General features: G+C 41.0%; 1 protein-coding gene across 8 annotated transcripts in view; it reads left to right on the top strand.

Moving 5' to 3' along the window:
• Positions 1–15,289, top strand: part of PHLDB2 (pleckstrin homology like domain family B member 2) — a 130,360-nt gene that overhangs the window by 109,228 nt on the left and 5,843 nt on the right. For all 8 annotated transcript variants that reach the window (XM_065076142.1, XM_065076134.1, XM_065076145.1 and 5 more), the window contains 4 exons: positions 8,681–8,888; positions 12,058–12,148; positions 12,597–12,743; positions 15,035–15,254. In XM_065076142.1, the coding sequence (XP_064932214.1) occupies positions 8,681–8,888; positions 12,058–12,148; positions 12,597–12,743; positions 15,035–15,254 (666 nt within the window). The remainder of the gene's footprint in view (positions 1–8,680; positions 8,889–12,057; positions 12,149–12,596; positions 12,744–15,034; positions 15,255–15,289) is intronic.

Genomic DNA, 15,289 nt, shown 5'->3' on the forward strand with positions numbered 1-15,289 from the left:
CAAACAAACACCAAATGAACAAAAAAACCATCAACAAACAAAATTAAACACACAAAACAAAACGGAGTTAGGGCCTGACAAAGAAAAGAGGCAGGGGAGAATGAAATGTATTTGTTAAGGCACTTGGCACAGTACTTGTCATATGCCATGAAAAATCATGTATGCCATACTAGACAATGACCATTATGCTTTGAAAGATACAATAGTTTGACTGGAAATTCAAAGTTATGAGGAGAGCCTTATAGGATTAATTCATACCGGGAAGGAGGATGGTTCTAGAGGGCCTATCCTGAAACCTCAGCTTTGTCAATGAGAAAATGACGCTGCTGACAGGTGCTTTACTTGAACTCTCACAGAATTTGCAAAGTGGGAGATGGAGTCAAAGCATAAAGGGCATAGGAATGCAAGGATTATTTGGGGCTTGACTGCCTCTCTTAGTAAACAGCAAAGGGTTTATTCCCTTTGTGTTTAGTGTGGAGCTCTGTGAATTTCTTGCTCTTGGAGGAGCTTGAAGAGTACAACTGCTTTCTCTTGCTCTGAAGTATCACAGTATCACAGTATGTTAGGGATTGGAAGGGACCTCAAAAGATCATCTAGTCCAATCCCCCTGCTGGAGCAGGAACGCCTAGGTGAGGTCACACAGGAACATGTCCAGGCGGGTTTTGAATGTCTCCAGAGAAGGAGACTACACAACCCCCCTGGGCAGCCTGTTCCAGTGCTCTGTCACCCTCACTGAGAAGAAGTTTCTTCTCAAATTTAAGCGGAACCTATTGTGTTCCAGCTTGATCCCATTACCCCTTGTCCTATCATTGTTTGCCACCGAGAAGAGCCTGGCTCCATCCTCATGGCACTCACCCCTTATATATTTATAAACATTAATGAGGTCCCCCCTTAGTCTCCTCTTCTCCAAACTAAAGAGACCCAGCTCTCTCAGCCTTTCTTCATAAGGGAGATGCTCCACTCCCTTAATCATCTTTGTTGCCCTGCACTGGACCCTCTCCAGCAGTTCCCTGTCCTTCTTGAACTGAGGGGCCCAGAACTGGACACAATATTCCAGGTGTGGTCTCACCAGGGCGGAGTAGAGGGGAAGGAGGACCTCTCTCGACCTACTAGCCACCCCCCTTCTAATACACCCCAGGATGCCATTGGCCTTCCTGGCCAGAAGGGCACAGTGCTGGCTCATGGTCATCCTGTTGTCCACCAGGACCACCAGGTCCCTTTCCTCTACACTGCTCTCTAATATGTAATTTCCCAACCTATACTGGAACCTGAGGTTGTTCCTGCCCAGATGCAGGACTCTACACTTTCCCTTGTTAAATTTCATTAGGTTATTCCCCGCCCAACTCTCCAGCCTGTCCAGGTCCCGCTGGATGGCAGCACAGCCTTCTGGCGTGTCAGCGACCCCTCCCAGCTTAGTGTCATCAGCAAACTTGCTGATAGTACACTCTATTCCCTCATCTAGATCGTTAATGAATATATTGAATAATATTGGCCCCAGCACTGACCCCTGAGGCACTCCACTAGATACTGGCCTCCAACTAGACTCCGCACCATTGACTACCACTCTCTGGCTTCTCTCCTTAAGCCAGTTTGCAACCCACCTCACTACTCTATTGTCCAGACCACATCTCCTCAACTTAGCTGTGAGGATGCTGTGGGAGACTGTGTCAAAGGCTTTACTGAAGTCAAGGTAGACCACATCCACAGCTCTGCCATCATCCATCCACTTTGTTACATTCTCATAAAAGGCTATGAGGTTGGTCAAGCATGACTTACCCTTAGTAAAGCCATGCTGACTGCCCCTAATAACCCTCTTATCCTTGATATGCCTTGAGATGGCACCAAGGATAAGCTGTTCCATTACTTTCCCAGGGACAGAGGTGAGGCTGACCGGTCTATAATTACACGGGTCCTCCTTCTTGCCCTTTTTGAAGACTGGAGTGACATTTGCTTTCCTCCAATCCTTGGGCACCTCTCCCGTTTCCCAAGACTTGGCAAAGATGATGGAGAGCGGTCCAGCAATGACTTCAGCCAGCTCCCTCAGCACCCGCGGATGCATCCCATCTGGACCCATGGATTTATGGATGTCCAGACTATTTCATTGCTCCCTAACCCAGTCCTCATCGACTAAAGCAAACTCTTCCATTGACCTGGCTTCATCTGGGGTCTCAGGGGTACAGGGCTCCCCAGGACAGCGTCCGGCAGAGTAGACAGAGACAAAGAAGGCATTCAGTAATTCTGCCTTCTCTGTATCTTCTGCCACCAGGGCACCCACCCCGTTCATCAGTGGGCCTGCATTTCCTCTGGTATTAGTTTTATCTGCTATGTATTTGAAAAAGTTCTTTTTGCTGTCCTTGACCCCTCTCGCCAGCTGTAATTCTAAGGAGGCCTTGGCTATCCTAGCTGCCTTCCTACATCCTCTAACAGCAGCCTTATATTCTTCCCAAGTGGCCAGCCCCTGCCTCTATGACCTGTAAACTCTCCTCTTCTGCTTGAGCATACCCAACAGATCCCTATTCAACCATGCAGGCCTCCTGGCTCCCTTCCTTGACTTCCTTCGTGTGGGGATGCTCTGATCCTGAGCGTGGAAGAAGCAATCCCTGAATGCCACCCAGCCAGCTATCTTGGGCCCCTTTTCCTTCAAGCAGTCTTGCCCATGGGATTTCCCCCAGCAATTGCTTGAAAAGGCCAAAGTTAGCCCTGCTAAAGTCCAGGGTTGCAATTCTACTTGCTATTCTATTCCTGCCACCCAAGATGCTGAACTCCACCATCTCATGGTCACTGCAACCCAGGCAGCCCTCAACCTTTACTGCTTTGACCAGACCCTCCTTGTTAGTGAGGATGAGATCCAGCAGTGCACCTCTCCTAGTCGGCTCCTCCACCATCTGCATGAGGAAGTTATCATCAATGCACTGGAGGAACCTCCTGGACTGTGGCTGGCTGGCTGAATGGTCCTTCCAGCAAACATCAGGGAAGTTAAAATCCCCCACAACAACCAGGGCCTGTGACTGTGAAGCCACTCTCAACTGCCCGTAGAAGGCCTCATGAACTTCCTCAGCCTGATCTGGTGGCCTGTAACAGACAGCCACAACAGTGTCACCCCTGCCAGCCTGCCCCTTGATCCTGACCCATACACTCTCAACTCGCTCGTCATCCACTCCTGGGCAGAATTTAGTACATTGTAGTTGCTCTCTCACATAGAGAGCAACTCCACCACCACACCTGGCTGGCCTGTCTTTCCTGAAAAGGGCATAGCCATCCATGACCACGTTCCAGTCCTTGCCGTGTTTAACTTGGCAAGGAAAGAGATGTCCAAGTCAGGTGGTAAGAGGCAGATCCTAGAGCATTTCTGTCCAGCTGTACAAAAGGATGAGGGAGTGCTGGACACATGATCATCCACACTGTATAACTGTCTGCCCCCCAAAATGCTCTGGGCTGCTCGCTCCACAAGAAATGTGGTTTTGAAGGGGGGCAGCCCTACATAAGTGACATAGCCCCTAATCCAGGTACAAGCAGGGAGGGGCCTGTGTTCAACTTGCTGTGATTTCTGGTTTCCCCTTGCACGTCATACCCACACTTACTGCAGGGAGGAAAAGCAAAGCTTTTCTTCCACAAAGAAGAGGAAAACCAAGGTTGTCGTCCAAGTCATGAGTAACGGACATGCTTTTCTGTGGGTCAGTGAGATTTGGGAAATGTTTTGAACATGGTGTAGTATTTAAACATACCACACAGTACAACTGAAATGGAATACTATTGTTAATTAAAATTCTGAAATATTATGTGGCTTCCACTAAAATTGGCAAGATTTGAACCTGTGTAACTAACATTAATTTTAGCAGACGGCCTTTAACACATCGTTGAAAACTAAGCCAAATCTCATGTCACTGGACTTGCTTGGCAGTGTTCTTTTATTCCATCATTGTGATAAATGTTTATTAAATAATACACTGTATTTCTTACAAAAGCATTGTTGAGGTAGATCAGATTTGCCTTTTTGGACTAAGTGAATATTTTGAAGGAGTAAGATTTTTCTATCAAATCAGTGGAACTCTGCAAATGTATGGATACTGCTTATACTGATAAATACACGCTCGCTTATCTTCCCCTTCCAAAAATTAGTTGTTTGGCTAAAATAGGTGTTGAATATAGATATAATAAAAATGGTTCTTGATTTGTCCTGTGTATTGAACCACTGCTTGCTTTCTTTGCATTTCTTTTCCCACCTGACAGGTTTTTCACTCTGTCAGTTTTCTGTGTTCAGGGTGATGTATTGCAAATGACATGGGGGGCTGGAGTTAATGATACCCTGAGCACAGAGCTGCACTAGGTGGGCTGGGTGCACTGGGGCTGGGTGTGCTGGGCTTGGTGGAGATCCAGGATCTCACATGGTCAATGCCATCTCATCCATTCTGGAGCACTGTCCCACACACTGCCATACAAAGAGGATGGATGATGGCGTCCTGAAGCTGTATTAGTAGCTTGCCGCGGTCCCTAGGGCTTACAAGCATTGGGCAAACTTCTAGGCCAGATGTTTTGGTATGTTCGTATAGATCTGAAAAAAAGTATATTCGATGGTGCCTGGAGGAAGTGGCAGCTCAGCTATTTTGAAGATATCATCTGAAAATCATCACTAAACTAGTAATGGTATAAAACAAGTGTTCTCTTAATTTGTTTTCTCCAGTTATTCTAATTTCAGTCCAAGAAGGTAAATGTAAAAGTTTGAGAGGAAAAATTCCTAGTAAAAAATGAAGTCAGGGAGATGAAGAACAGCTACTTCGGTTTGAACATGCATTTCAATCTCTTTGTCTTTGGGCAGGAACAAGTAATGTCTATGAATAAATTTTAGGTCAGATCCACTACGAAATATTTTAGGAAAGATTTTTAAGTGCTTGAAAGAAACAACCACTCTCAGCAATCATAGCCTGAGTTAAGAACAACTTATAAAATGTTTAAGAGGAGGCATCTTTGATATACATCATTAGTGGACAAAGCTATTTTTTAGCAGGCCTTTATGAGTTAATTTTGAAGGACTGTATTTATGAATTCAGCTCCTGTTTAAATGGTTCTGTAAGCAACCCATGTTAAAAAAAAATTAATAAATGAATAAACTGCTATTTGGTCTAATCTAGAGATCTCACTTTGCACAGGTGGAAGCCTGGCCCCAGGAAGCCCCCATGGGGTGCTGGGTGCCCAATGCCTGCACAAGGGGAGCCAGGAGTGAGGAGGGGGGTTTGGGGTTTGGTCCCATTGATTGCAGGGGGGAGTCCAGGTGGGAAGAGGGAACATTGAGCTGGGCGTTGGCGTGTAAGAGCAGACACAGCACTGGGAGCAAAACTGGATATTTGAATATTTGGATAGAGAAGTTGTATGCCAGCAAGATGATTGTTTGTATTCTTTCTAAGCTCGAAAAAACCCACCCCAATATACAAGGTATATATGTACAAATTGCAAGCTTTTCAAAACAGTTTGCCTTTTTTTTTTATTCTTTCTCTTCTCAAACTCAGGAAAAGCCAGAAAAGGTATGAAAGCATCCCTTTACCTGGCATTGTCATGTTTGGAAAAAGTACTGATTGCATCAGCACTGTCAAGTTCTTCCAAAAATCTTGGAAAACTTTTAAATAATTGTTAAATAATGACAGCACTTCATTTTTTTTTTTTTTTTCTTTTTTGGCTGCTGTCAAATAACCTGTCACAACAAAACTTGTGGTAATGCTAATATCTGCAGAGCTACAGCTTTGTGCAGGCCTAATTTTTTGCTTCTTTGCTTATAGCTGCACAAGTAGAGCAGAAAATTTAGAAATCTTTGCAGATCTGTGGGTGACAATGACAAGGTAGACAGACTTGGGCTTCCTACTTTGGCATGTTTCCATACAAAAAATGTATCCTGACACGTTAATGTCAGTCTTTGAAAAAAGAAGAAAGAATGGAAATAAAATAAAATGTTGTAACGTGATCTTTTTTTTATGAAGTGCTATTTTTTTTCATACACTTGACAGTGCCGCTTTTAATAACAGTTTTCACCCATAGTTAGTTCTGACCCTCACCATAATTTTGTGGCAGCTAATCTGTTTTTTGTGACTCTGTAATAACCCTCTGGATTTTTAAAAAAATCCTATGGCTTTATGGCTATGTGCAAAATTTTGCTGAACAGTGTGGCTGTTAACAATGTTTACTGTTTTACTGCAGAGAATACAAGCCAATGCAACAAGAAACATTTTAACTCTTGTATCAGCTTAGATGCGGCTGATACAAGTCTTGGCTTGTGGGAAACTTGCGGTGAAGTGCCATATCTTGCAAGGAGTCCTAATATTTTCGAGCGTGTGTTCTGTGAATGGGCGCCTGCGCAATTAAAAGCCCCGTAAGCAGGAGCTTGTGCCCGCACGGTGTGTGAGTGGGGCTGTGACAGGGGCAGGTTGGTTGTGATCCTCCCTCTGTGTTGGTTTGCAGCCGGTCCCGAGCTTTGAACCACCCGCTACAGCATGAGGAGAAAATGAGAACATCACGTTACGCTTTGTTTCTATGAATGCATCCCATTTTGCAACCTAACGACTGTGTATTTCTCGCAGTGTTTAGTTATGCTTGCACGATTACATAAATTTAACTGATTAATGTTTTGCTTAAAAATGAGTTCTTTATCTAAAGGAAAGTCAACTTCCCATGAAGGAGAGCGTTTGTTAAACTGCTGTGTTTCTCTATGGCCTTTTACATGGGTTTGTTTTTCAGTGAAATATAAGATACGGAATTAAGATTTCTGAGCAGTCAAGGTTTTGCAAAGGACTCAGTAGAAAAATGTGCATTTCAATTTCTTTCAGTAATTTATTTTTTTTTCTCTCTTTCCATAATGAATAACTGATAACCATTTCACAGGAGCAATTAGTCATTCCAAAGGTTCAAGTATGAAAGGTAATTGCTTATTTGCAATAACAGCAGCATTTTCCATAATAATGTGGAAAAAAACAAATTGCACGTGTGATTCAGTAACACCTGTGTTATGTGATGCTGTTATCTATGACTGCTGAGGTGGATCTGTGTCCCTTTTGTCTCTTTTACTAATCGGTGCAGTTGAACTTCTATTGAAATTTAGTGTTTGTTCAAATGGCAAGTAAAGTCCTATTAGTTCCTTAGAAACCAGCTTTAACTGTCAAGGAGAAGCCTTTGTTTGGTACAGAGGGAAGTGAGGAGGCAGGAGTAAACTATTTGCCTTGGAAATGCTTTTGTAGGGCATGATTTCCTTAATAATATGCTTTAGTTATTCAGCTTCAGTCATGCTTTTCAGATACCTTTTTGAGAATATTATAGGCTTTCCAAGGTAGAGCTGCAGTTTTTGGTTCTCTGAACTGGGACTCTTCCCACTCCAGCATGGCAAAAAATACCAGACAGTAACTGAGTTTATGCAGAAAGAGAATGAGAATAAGGCAGGAAAATATTCCCACTTCAAGCATATTTTCCTGAAATCAGTATCTTAATAGCATTTAGTAAAAATTTTTACCTGGACTTTGTACATTTGTCTGCATTTTTCCTGTGTCTGTTTATCTTGAATAATGGAATAATGGCTATTTTCCTGTATGGATGGGAGGTTTTCATGTCATCTAACAGCCCTTCCTAATCTCCAACTCTGCCATCAGCTCAGATTTTGGGTCAGGAGTGTGCAGAGGGTATTAGAAACTTGACTGAGTATCAGAACTGTGAGAAGGTCTCACTTCTTGCATTAATTGAAGGAAGAGATGAGCAGTGCAGTTGCATTTGTAATCGCATAGATTAAACAAACCTTAAAAGGGCACTGGAAAATAACTTCAGCAGTTAAAATGACAACTGTTATTCTACTCTACTCTTTATCAGGCAAGCTCAACAGCCTCTCTGTAAGTCTGTATAAATACCACCGCGTTTTTTTACAAAGAGCAATGGAGACATGAGATAAAAATAATTCTGAATAAATATTTTTGGAAGGAGATGTAGATGAAGAAAGTTCCCTGTGTTCAAGAAGGATGGCTTTTCAGAAGGATGATTTTGTGGAAAAATAACAGTGCAAAGAACTTAAATGTTGCATAAACCTTATTTTTCTTTACAGACATTGAGCTATAGGGATCTGCTTCAACCATGCAGGGTGAACTGCAGTTTTAAAACTCCATTAAAGTACTTCTACACTAGTAACTATGATGATGTGACATGCAGCCTATATTATTTCAGCTGAAACTTAAAGTCCCACTTGCAGTTACCAGAATGCAAAGTTCCCCAAACAGACAAAAAAATAATCCACATAAAGTAAAATCAACCAAACAAGTACTCAAGACCATTGAATATCAAGACTTTTTTTTTAATGTAATCAGTGTCAGTTCTTCTAGATCCTAGAATTTAGCTGCATTACTTTCCAGATTAGGCCTAATTTTAATTTTAAAATGAAAATTTCATTCATTCAAATTAATTTTTGTAATACACATACAAGAATATATATTGAAAATCAGCCATACTAATCTGTGCGTATTTGTGTCTATCATAGATAAAACAGGCATTTAAAGGTTTTCAGTTATGATTAACTTGTGCAATTAACCATAATGTTGTGCCTCGGTCAGAGTGCAGTTAAGACTGAGATGATGATGTTCAGAATGCTTCTGCTCTTCACACGTTATGTTCGGGCCACAAAATTTCTGTGTAAAAGAAATATTTTCTCTGTACTCTGTAGGGTATAACCATCAGCGTATCTGTGAAACCCAAAGGCAGAAGTCTCCTGAATTCTACAGCAGGACAGCATCTGAATCGAATGTGTATTTGAACAGTTTCCACTACCCAGATCGTAGCTACAAGGACCCTGCCTTTGATACACTGAGCTTAGACAGTTCCGACAGTATGGAGACAAGCATATCGGCATGCTCACCAGATAATATTTCCAGGTAAATCATCTTTCTTTCTGATGTTCTAATGGTCATAGGGTTGTAATGAAAAAAGAGAAGATGTACATGTTGATGCTATGGTAATGTGAATGGTGGTAACTGGTTAAGACAATGCAAGATCATTAGACTGGCATAATATTTAGTATTTGTGTAGCCCTTTATCACCAGGTTTAACTATCATCTCACCTGCTTATTTAAAGATGGAAAATAAAAATATGGAGAGGCTAAGTGATGATGTCGAAGGCCACAGAGGAATCGCTGTCAGTCCCAAACTGAAATTACGAAGTTGTCAATGCTCTTTCAGAGTGGGTCATACCTGAGATTCCTGCCCTGGTCACTACAGGGGAGGAATTTCCTGTGACAGGAAATTTCTCGAAGACATCTGCCGGCCATGAAGTACACTTGTTCTGCAAGTCCAGCACATTAACTTACTAGAGCCTTATGCTGAAACACTTGGGGCTTTTCCAGTAGTCTCTTCTTTGCCCTTCCCTCTGCCTTTTCTGGGTCAGTAAAAACGAAGAGATGATACTGAAAGACTTGGAGCCTTCAGCTGCTCTTCTCATCCTCAGAGGCTGTCAGCTCAGACACCACTCTTCAGATAAAAGCAACATCAACAATCTGTGTTTGAAAGAAAAGTCCAGCTGAGTCTCAAAATTGTGTGCAAACAGTTTTCTTCCGACGGTCTGGTTTTAGGGATGGTGCTTTCATTTCTGCTCACAGCCCTTCCCCAGCAGTTTCACAAGCCTAAGTGGAGGCTGATAACTAAGTACAACATTGTCACGGGATTAAGAACTCCTTGTGAACAGGACAGCTTTTTTAGCTAGCATGTCGTGTTTTATTCGGCATCTGTTTCCTGTAACAGGGTGTCAGCCCACTGATTTCCTCTTGTGCTCTTTATCGGTGCCATGTTAAGGGTTTCAGAAAATACCAATGGCCCTCATTCTGCTTCCTTGGGTATTTTTTTGTTGTTGGTTGGTTCTGGGTTGTGGGGGGTTTTTTTGCTGTTGTTGTTGGGGTTTTTTTTGTTTGTTTGGTTTTGGTTTTGTTTTTTCCCCAAAGTAAAAACATTAGGACTCAGGTTTTGAGGATTTCTGTTTTAAATAGATACACAGTTGGCAAGTTTCTGAAAGCTGGAGACAAGCTGAGAATTAACTGTCTCTGCAGTGATTTAACATGGCAGTGGTATGAAATCTGTCTCTCTTTGACTTGCCACTCTGACCATTTTGGAGGAAGATGGCACGTGTCTGAGCTACCTTGGGGCCATCTCGTAAGTGGAATCTCCAGCCCAGATGGGGGACCCCCAGTGGCTGTTTAATTTCAGTGGTGCTGTTTGCCCTTCTGCCTCCCTCTGGCTCTTCTGCAGCTTCCAGCAAATGCTGGAAGTAAACAAACAAAAAAATCCCAAAACTGGAAAAGAACCCATTAGAACAGATCTTTCAGTTTCTCATAAGGCAGACTTTGTGGGAAGAAAAGAGTGTGGACTGATTTTGTTGGTAAAACTTGGAAGATAGGCAGTTAATTTTCCTTGACGAAACTCCTCTTATGCAAACTTAATTCCTATTGGTTTAGATGGTGTTCAGGATTATTTTCTAGCCATATCTGTTTTTAAAAGAAAACAATTTATGATGCTTTGTTATGACTCATTTGAAATATCTAAGTTATATTATGCCTTGTATAAGCTGAGAGACTTTTGCTGGAAATGCATAAAATCTGTCTATGCTCAAAGTACAGAAGAAACACAACTGCTGTAGTCATTCATCAACTCGCCAAATACTACTTATTCCAAGGTTCATTAGCAACTTATTTTTTTTTCATGGCTGAGATTTCAGAGATTGTGATCTTCTGCTATTCATTAATTTCTGTGAGCAGGATAAGCAAATGAAGGATGAATGTATTTAAGCTGAAGTGTTAACTAGTTTAATATGGGAAAGTCTACAGAAATCAGCTATCTTCCAGGTTGCTGAAATGACATTTAATTTATGGCCCCATTGCTTTTACTGAAGTTTTTGGTCCAGATTCTCTTGGCCCATCAACAAACATTCTCTGGCCAAACTAGTTGTAGGCCTAGTTTTAGAAACAATAAGCTTTTAGAGTTCAGATAGACTTCAGAGGGATTATGCCTTGTCTGCAAGCTTAGGTTAAATGAGGTATGTTATTTTTAGATTGTATTGTATCCTCTCATTAAACATATCCCCAGTATCAGACAGAGAAATGTCTTCTGAAGGCCGTGACACTTCTGACAAATATCCTAGTCTAAAAACCATCGGAGGCATGCTCAGAAAGCGAAGGATGTTGTTCTTACATTTTTCTTTTCCTTGCCCAGGACGACTATTTGGACTACTTCCATTTAACTGTGTCCCTTCACAGTTGGTCTGTACGCTATTAAGTAGCATGAACAAATCTGCCGCCTGACACCCACTTCCACTCGAGTGCTCAGATAGCATTTTCAGTACAATCCCAAGTCAAGTTTCTCTCTGCCCTAAACATTTTAATCCATTCTATTTCCTTGTGTTGTGCTTTAGTCTAATGGCATTATTAATGGTGCTACAGTAATGTTTAACATCAGCTGTTTTTCTTGAACAGCATAAGATGAAAAATAAAACAGAGAGCATGCCATGGAAATGCCACAGCTGAAATGGCTGTTAAATTGAGATGAAAAAAAACTGTATTGGACAAAAGACACAAAAAAAGGGTCAGGCCAAGGTGATAGCTGTGTTGTGCTGGGCCAGGCTCTAGCACTCTGATTACCCTTGTTACTTTAACTAGTAGATCCTTCCTGACACTGCTCTTGTCACTGAATGCCCTTTATGCCATTACTCTTACTCCTCCTTAATTTTATCAAGTATTTCTTGAGGATGAGCTTGGTGAGACACAAAACAGACTGTCTATAGCCAGAAAGACAGGTATATTCAGCTGGCTAGTAATGCCAGCTCTGAGGATTGGTAGTGTAATTCTGTTATCTGGGAGAAGATGACAAATCACGGGGGACTGACAAGATGCATTTTCAGGTGCTTGAGTTAGTTTTGTTAGTGCCTACTGCACTGAATTGGACCCAGATCAGTATCAGTTCCATTCTTAAACTGTCTAATGTTGGACTGTAAAATATATCTTTAAATACCAAGTATTCTTCTAAATAACTGTGATTATTATTTTTTTTTTTTTGGTGCAGTGCTAGCACTTCAAACGTTGCGAGAATAGAAGAGATGGAGAGGCTTCTTAAACAAGCACATGCTGAAAAGACTAGGCTGCTTGAGTCCAGGGTAAGCATAATTTTATGAGCAAAACTAAAAGTGGGTGTGCTAGTTAGATAACATACTCCTAAACGCAACATTGGACCCTAAATAGTTTACACCTAATAAACACTTAAAAAATTACCTTCCTCCCCCTAGTTTGGTCTGGTTTCACCCTCATACTATGTTTTTGATCCCATATGGAATAGCTGCTATCTCAATTAGTAAGTTAATGGCAAAATCCCATCAGAAGCTAGGTCAGCATTGCTCCCATACCTGCTGGGAGAGCTACTTAAGAAGAACCTTAATTTTTAGAGTGGTAATATTTGCAATTCTGATTCCAATTATCAGTCCATTTTGCTGGATGTTTATCTCTGGCTACTTAAGAGGCAAAAATGGATTTAGTCCTAGCTAGAAATTATATTATCAGCTATAGTTTCATATATAATTGAAGTTCTGCCTGTACTGTGGTATTTAGGAACGAGAGATGGAAGCTAAAAAACGAGCTCTGGAAGAAGAGAAGCGCCGCAGAGAGCAACTAGAAAAAAGACTGGAAGAAGAAACTAGCCAGAGGCAAAAATTAATTGAAAAGGAAGTAAAAATACGTGAGAAACAAAGAGCACAGGTGAGATGTGTTGACGTGAAATGTTTTTTTAAGTGCAAGACTTCCCCTTAGTATACAGAAGGGAGTGTGCTTCTGTCAATGGTAAACACAACTGCTTTCAGTTGAACAGATCGATTTAGTATTTCTGAGGTGTAACTGTGTTGCTAAGAATATGTTTGGGCTCTTGGAAGCTTAAGTAGATGTCTGAGTATTCATCTAAAGCTAAATAATTGGCATATATATCTATTTAGTATGTTATATCTAAAGTATAAATATTAATCCTATAAAGTTGGTTACTGAGTATAGGCAGAGCAGAATTTTTTAGCCTGGACAACAGAAATTTGTGTTTTATTTTTATAAACCATTGCTGTTTTTCTTTCTTTTAGTGCATAAAATATCTTGGATTATGAATTGTCACTTCCAAATATTGGACCAGGGAAAAACAAAAAAAAAGATAAATAAGTTTTTCTAGCTCCACATCTACTTTAGAGAGGAAATATATTTTTTTTTCCTAATGTTACTGGGATTATAGAATACGCAAAACATTATTTAGTTAAAATACTATTATCTCCTGCCTTACTTCTTGTTAGGATTTAGAGGTATCTTGAGCTTTATTTAGGCTTAGAGGTCTCACCTGTTGTTTGTTCCACCACAACTAATAAGATCTACATGGTACAGCAAACAGACTAGGAAGTCATTTTATCATTAGTATAGTATAGCAATACAATAACTCCATCTTAATATATGTACCTGAGTGCAGAAGATTCCATGTAATGTTTGAATATCTTTCTGCTTTTATCTGCACTACCTTTACTAAATCTTTGTTTCATGAGTTACTGTTATATCTTTCATGAACATTCCTACATAAGGTGCCTTTCTAATTGGTAACACTAAATTAGAACAATAGGACAACCCCAGAGAAACTTTAAACTATTTCTGCTTAAATATATCCATTCCTTTATTTTTATATAAAATGTAATTGCTGAATGTTTAATTTTGTGCATGCGTTACTTGATGCCTTCTTTTTTTCTAAGAAATTTTGATGAAAATCAAAGTATGGTGCAAACAATGGTGCCATGCTTATATCTTTATCCCATATTGGACCGTGCATGTGTTGTAATAGAATGACTTATCAGTTACTGCTAATTGGCAGACTGAAGACTGGTCTGGCAGGAAACCAAAATGTATCTGTCAAAAATAACTAAGATTTTTTTGTCAACCTTTTTTCTTTCTTTGGTACAGTGAGACCAGATTTTAAATTTATTTATTTTTTTAGCACTTTCTAACACTTAGAAATGTGAATTAGGGGAAGGGACTCCACCTTGGCACTTGCCAAAGCTGGTGGCAGCTTGTATCACACAGGACTGCATAATTTTAGAAGGGTGTTAAGAGCTCTTGTGGGCAACACAGCTCCCATTGCACCAAGAGGTTTTTGAGAATGCAATGAAGGAAAGTCCCTTGGATTTGTGACTCACACTGGGAGTTAACAGGCTAACTTTAGGCATGGAGCAGATTAGGTTTTCCAGCTCACTGACTTCTCTGGAGTTGGAGCGGGAGAAGATGCTCCTTTGACAGGTCACCTAAATTCAGCTTCTGTTCTGAACTGCCCTGTGATGTTGCCTATGTCTGCCTTGACTGCAGCAGAAGCCTCGGGAGACCTGTCTTCCATGTTTAAAATGGGAGGGGGTTGTGCATAGACCCTTCAGGCACAGAAACAAGCACGCTCCCTCAGCTGGCAGAGGTGCCAAATCTCTACCATCTCCTGCTCATTCTCCTGACTGATGCTGTCCAGGTGTGATGCAGAGTCTGGAACTGCAACCAAGAATGGGGCACCACATCCTGTGCTGCTTTGCTGCCTCTTGCAGAGGATGCGCTTCAGCTCTCTGCACCATGTTGCCAGTCCCAAAGTAGATGCCACATTTCATTCATTCACAAGAGAAATAGTTTGCTTCACATCACGCAAATGTTCTTATACTCCATCTACAGCAGTAACACATATTTATGTTTAATGTTTTCATTCTAAAACAACCTTTCTATGCTATGGCCCCTGTTTTACCAGCTTATCAACTGTTGATTTCAAGAAACTCTTATGCTCTAATCTGACTTTTATAAGGTTATCCAACACTTTGTAAAGTTCCAAGTTTTAAGGATTTTTCTTCTAAAGAACATCAGGGCTGCAGCAAAAGCTTGCTGTTTTTCTACATTCATTCTTGGAATCTGTGGGCAGTTTGCAGTTATGGCCTTGCAGCAGAAAGACTGAAGGAGAAGTTAAGACTTCTGTTAAAAATAATATTTTCTTTTCTTTACTGTAGGCCCGTCCCTTGACTCGCTATTTGCCCATTAGGAAGGAAGACTTTGATCTACGAAGTCACATTGAAACAGCCGGTCACAACATAGAGACCTGTTACCACGTCTCCCTCACAGAGAAGACCTGCCGAGGCTTTCTAATTAAAATGGGAGGAAAAATTAAAACATGGAAAAAACGATGGTTTGTTTTTGACAGAAACAAGAGAACTTTTTCTTATTATGCAGGTAGGTTGCAGGATCACTACTATGGTACCTCTGTC

Source organism: Columba livia, chromosome 1, assembly GCF_036013475.1.
Source record: "Columba livia isolate bColLiv1 breed racing homer chromosome 1, bColLiv1.pat.W.v2, whole genome shotgun sequence".
Lineage (NCBI taxonomy): Eukaryota > Metazoa > Chordata > Aves > Columbiformes > Columbidae > Columba > Columba livia.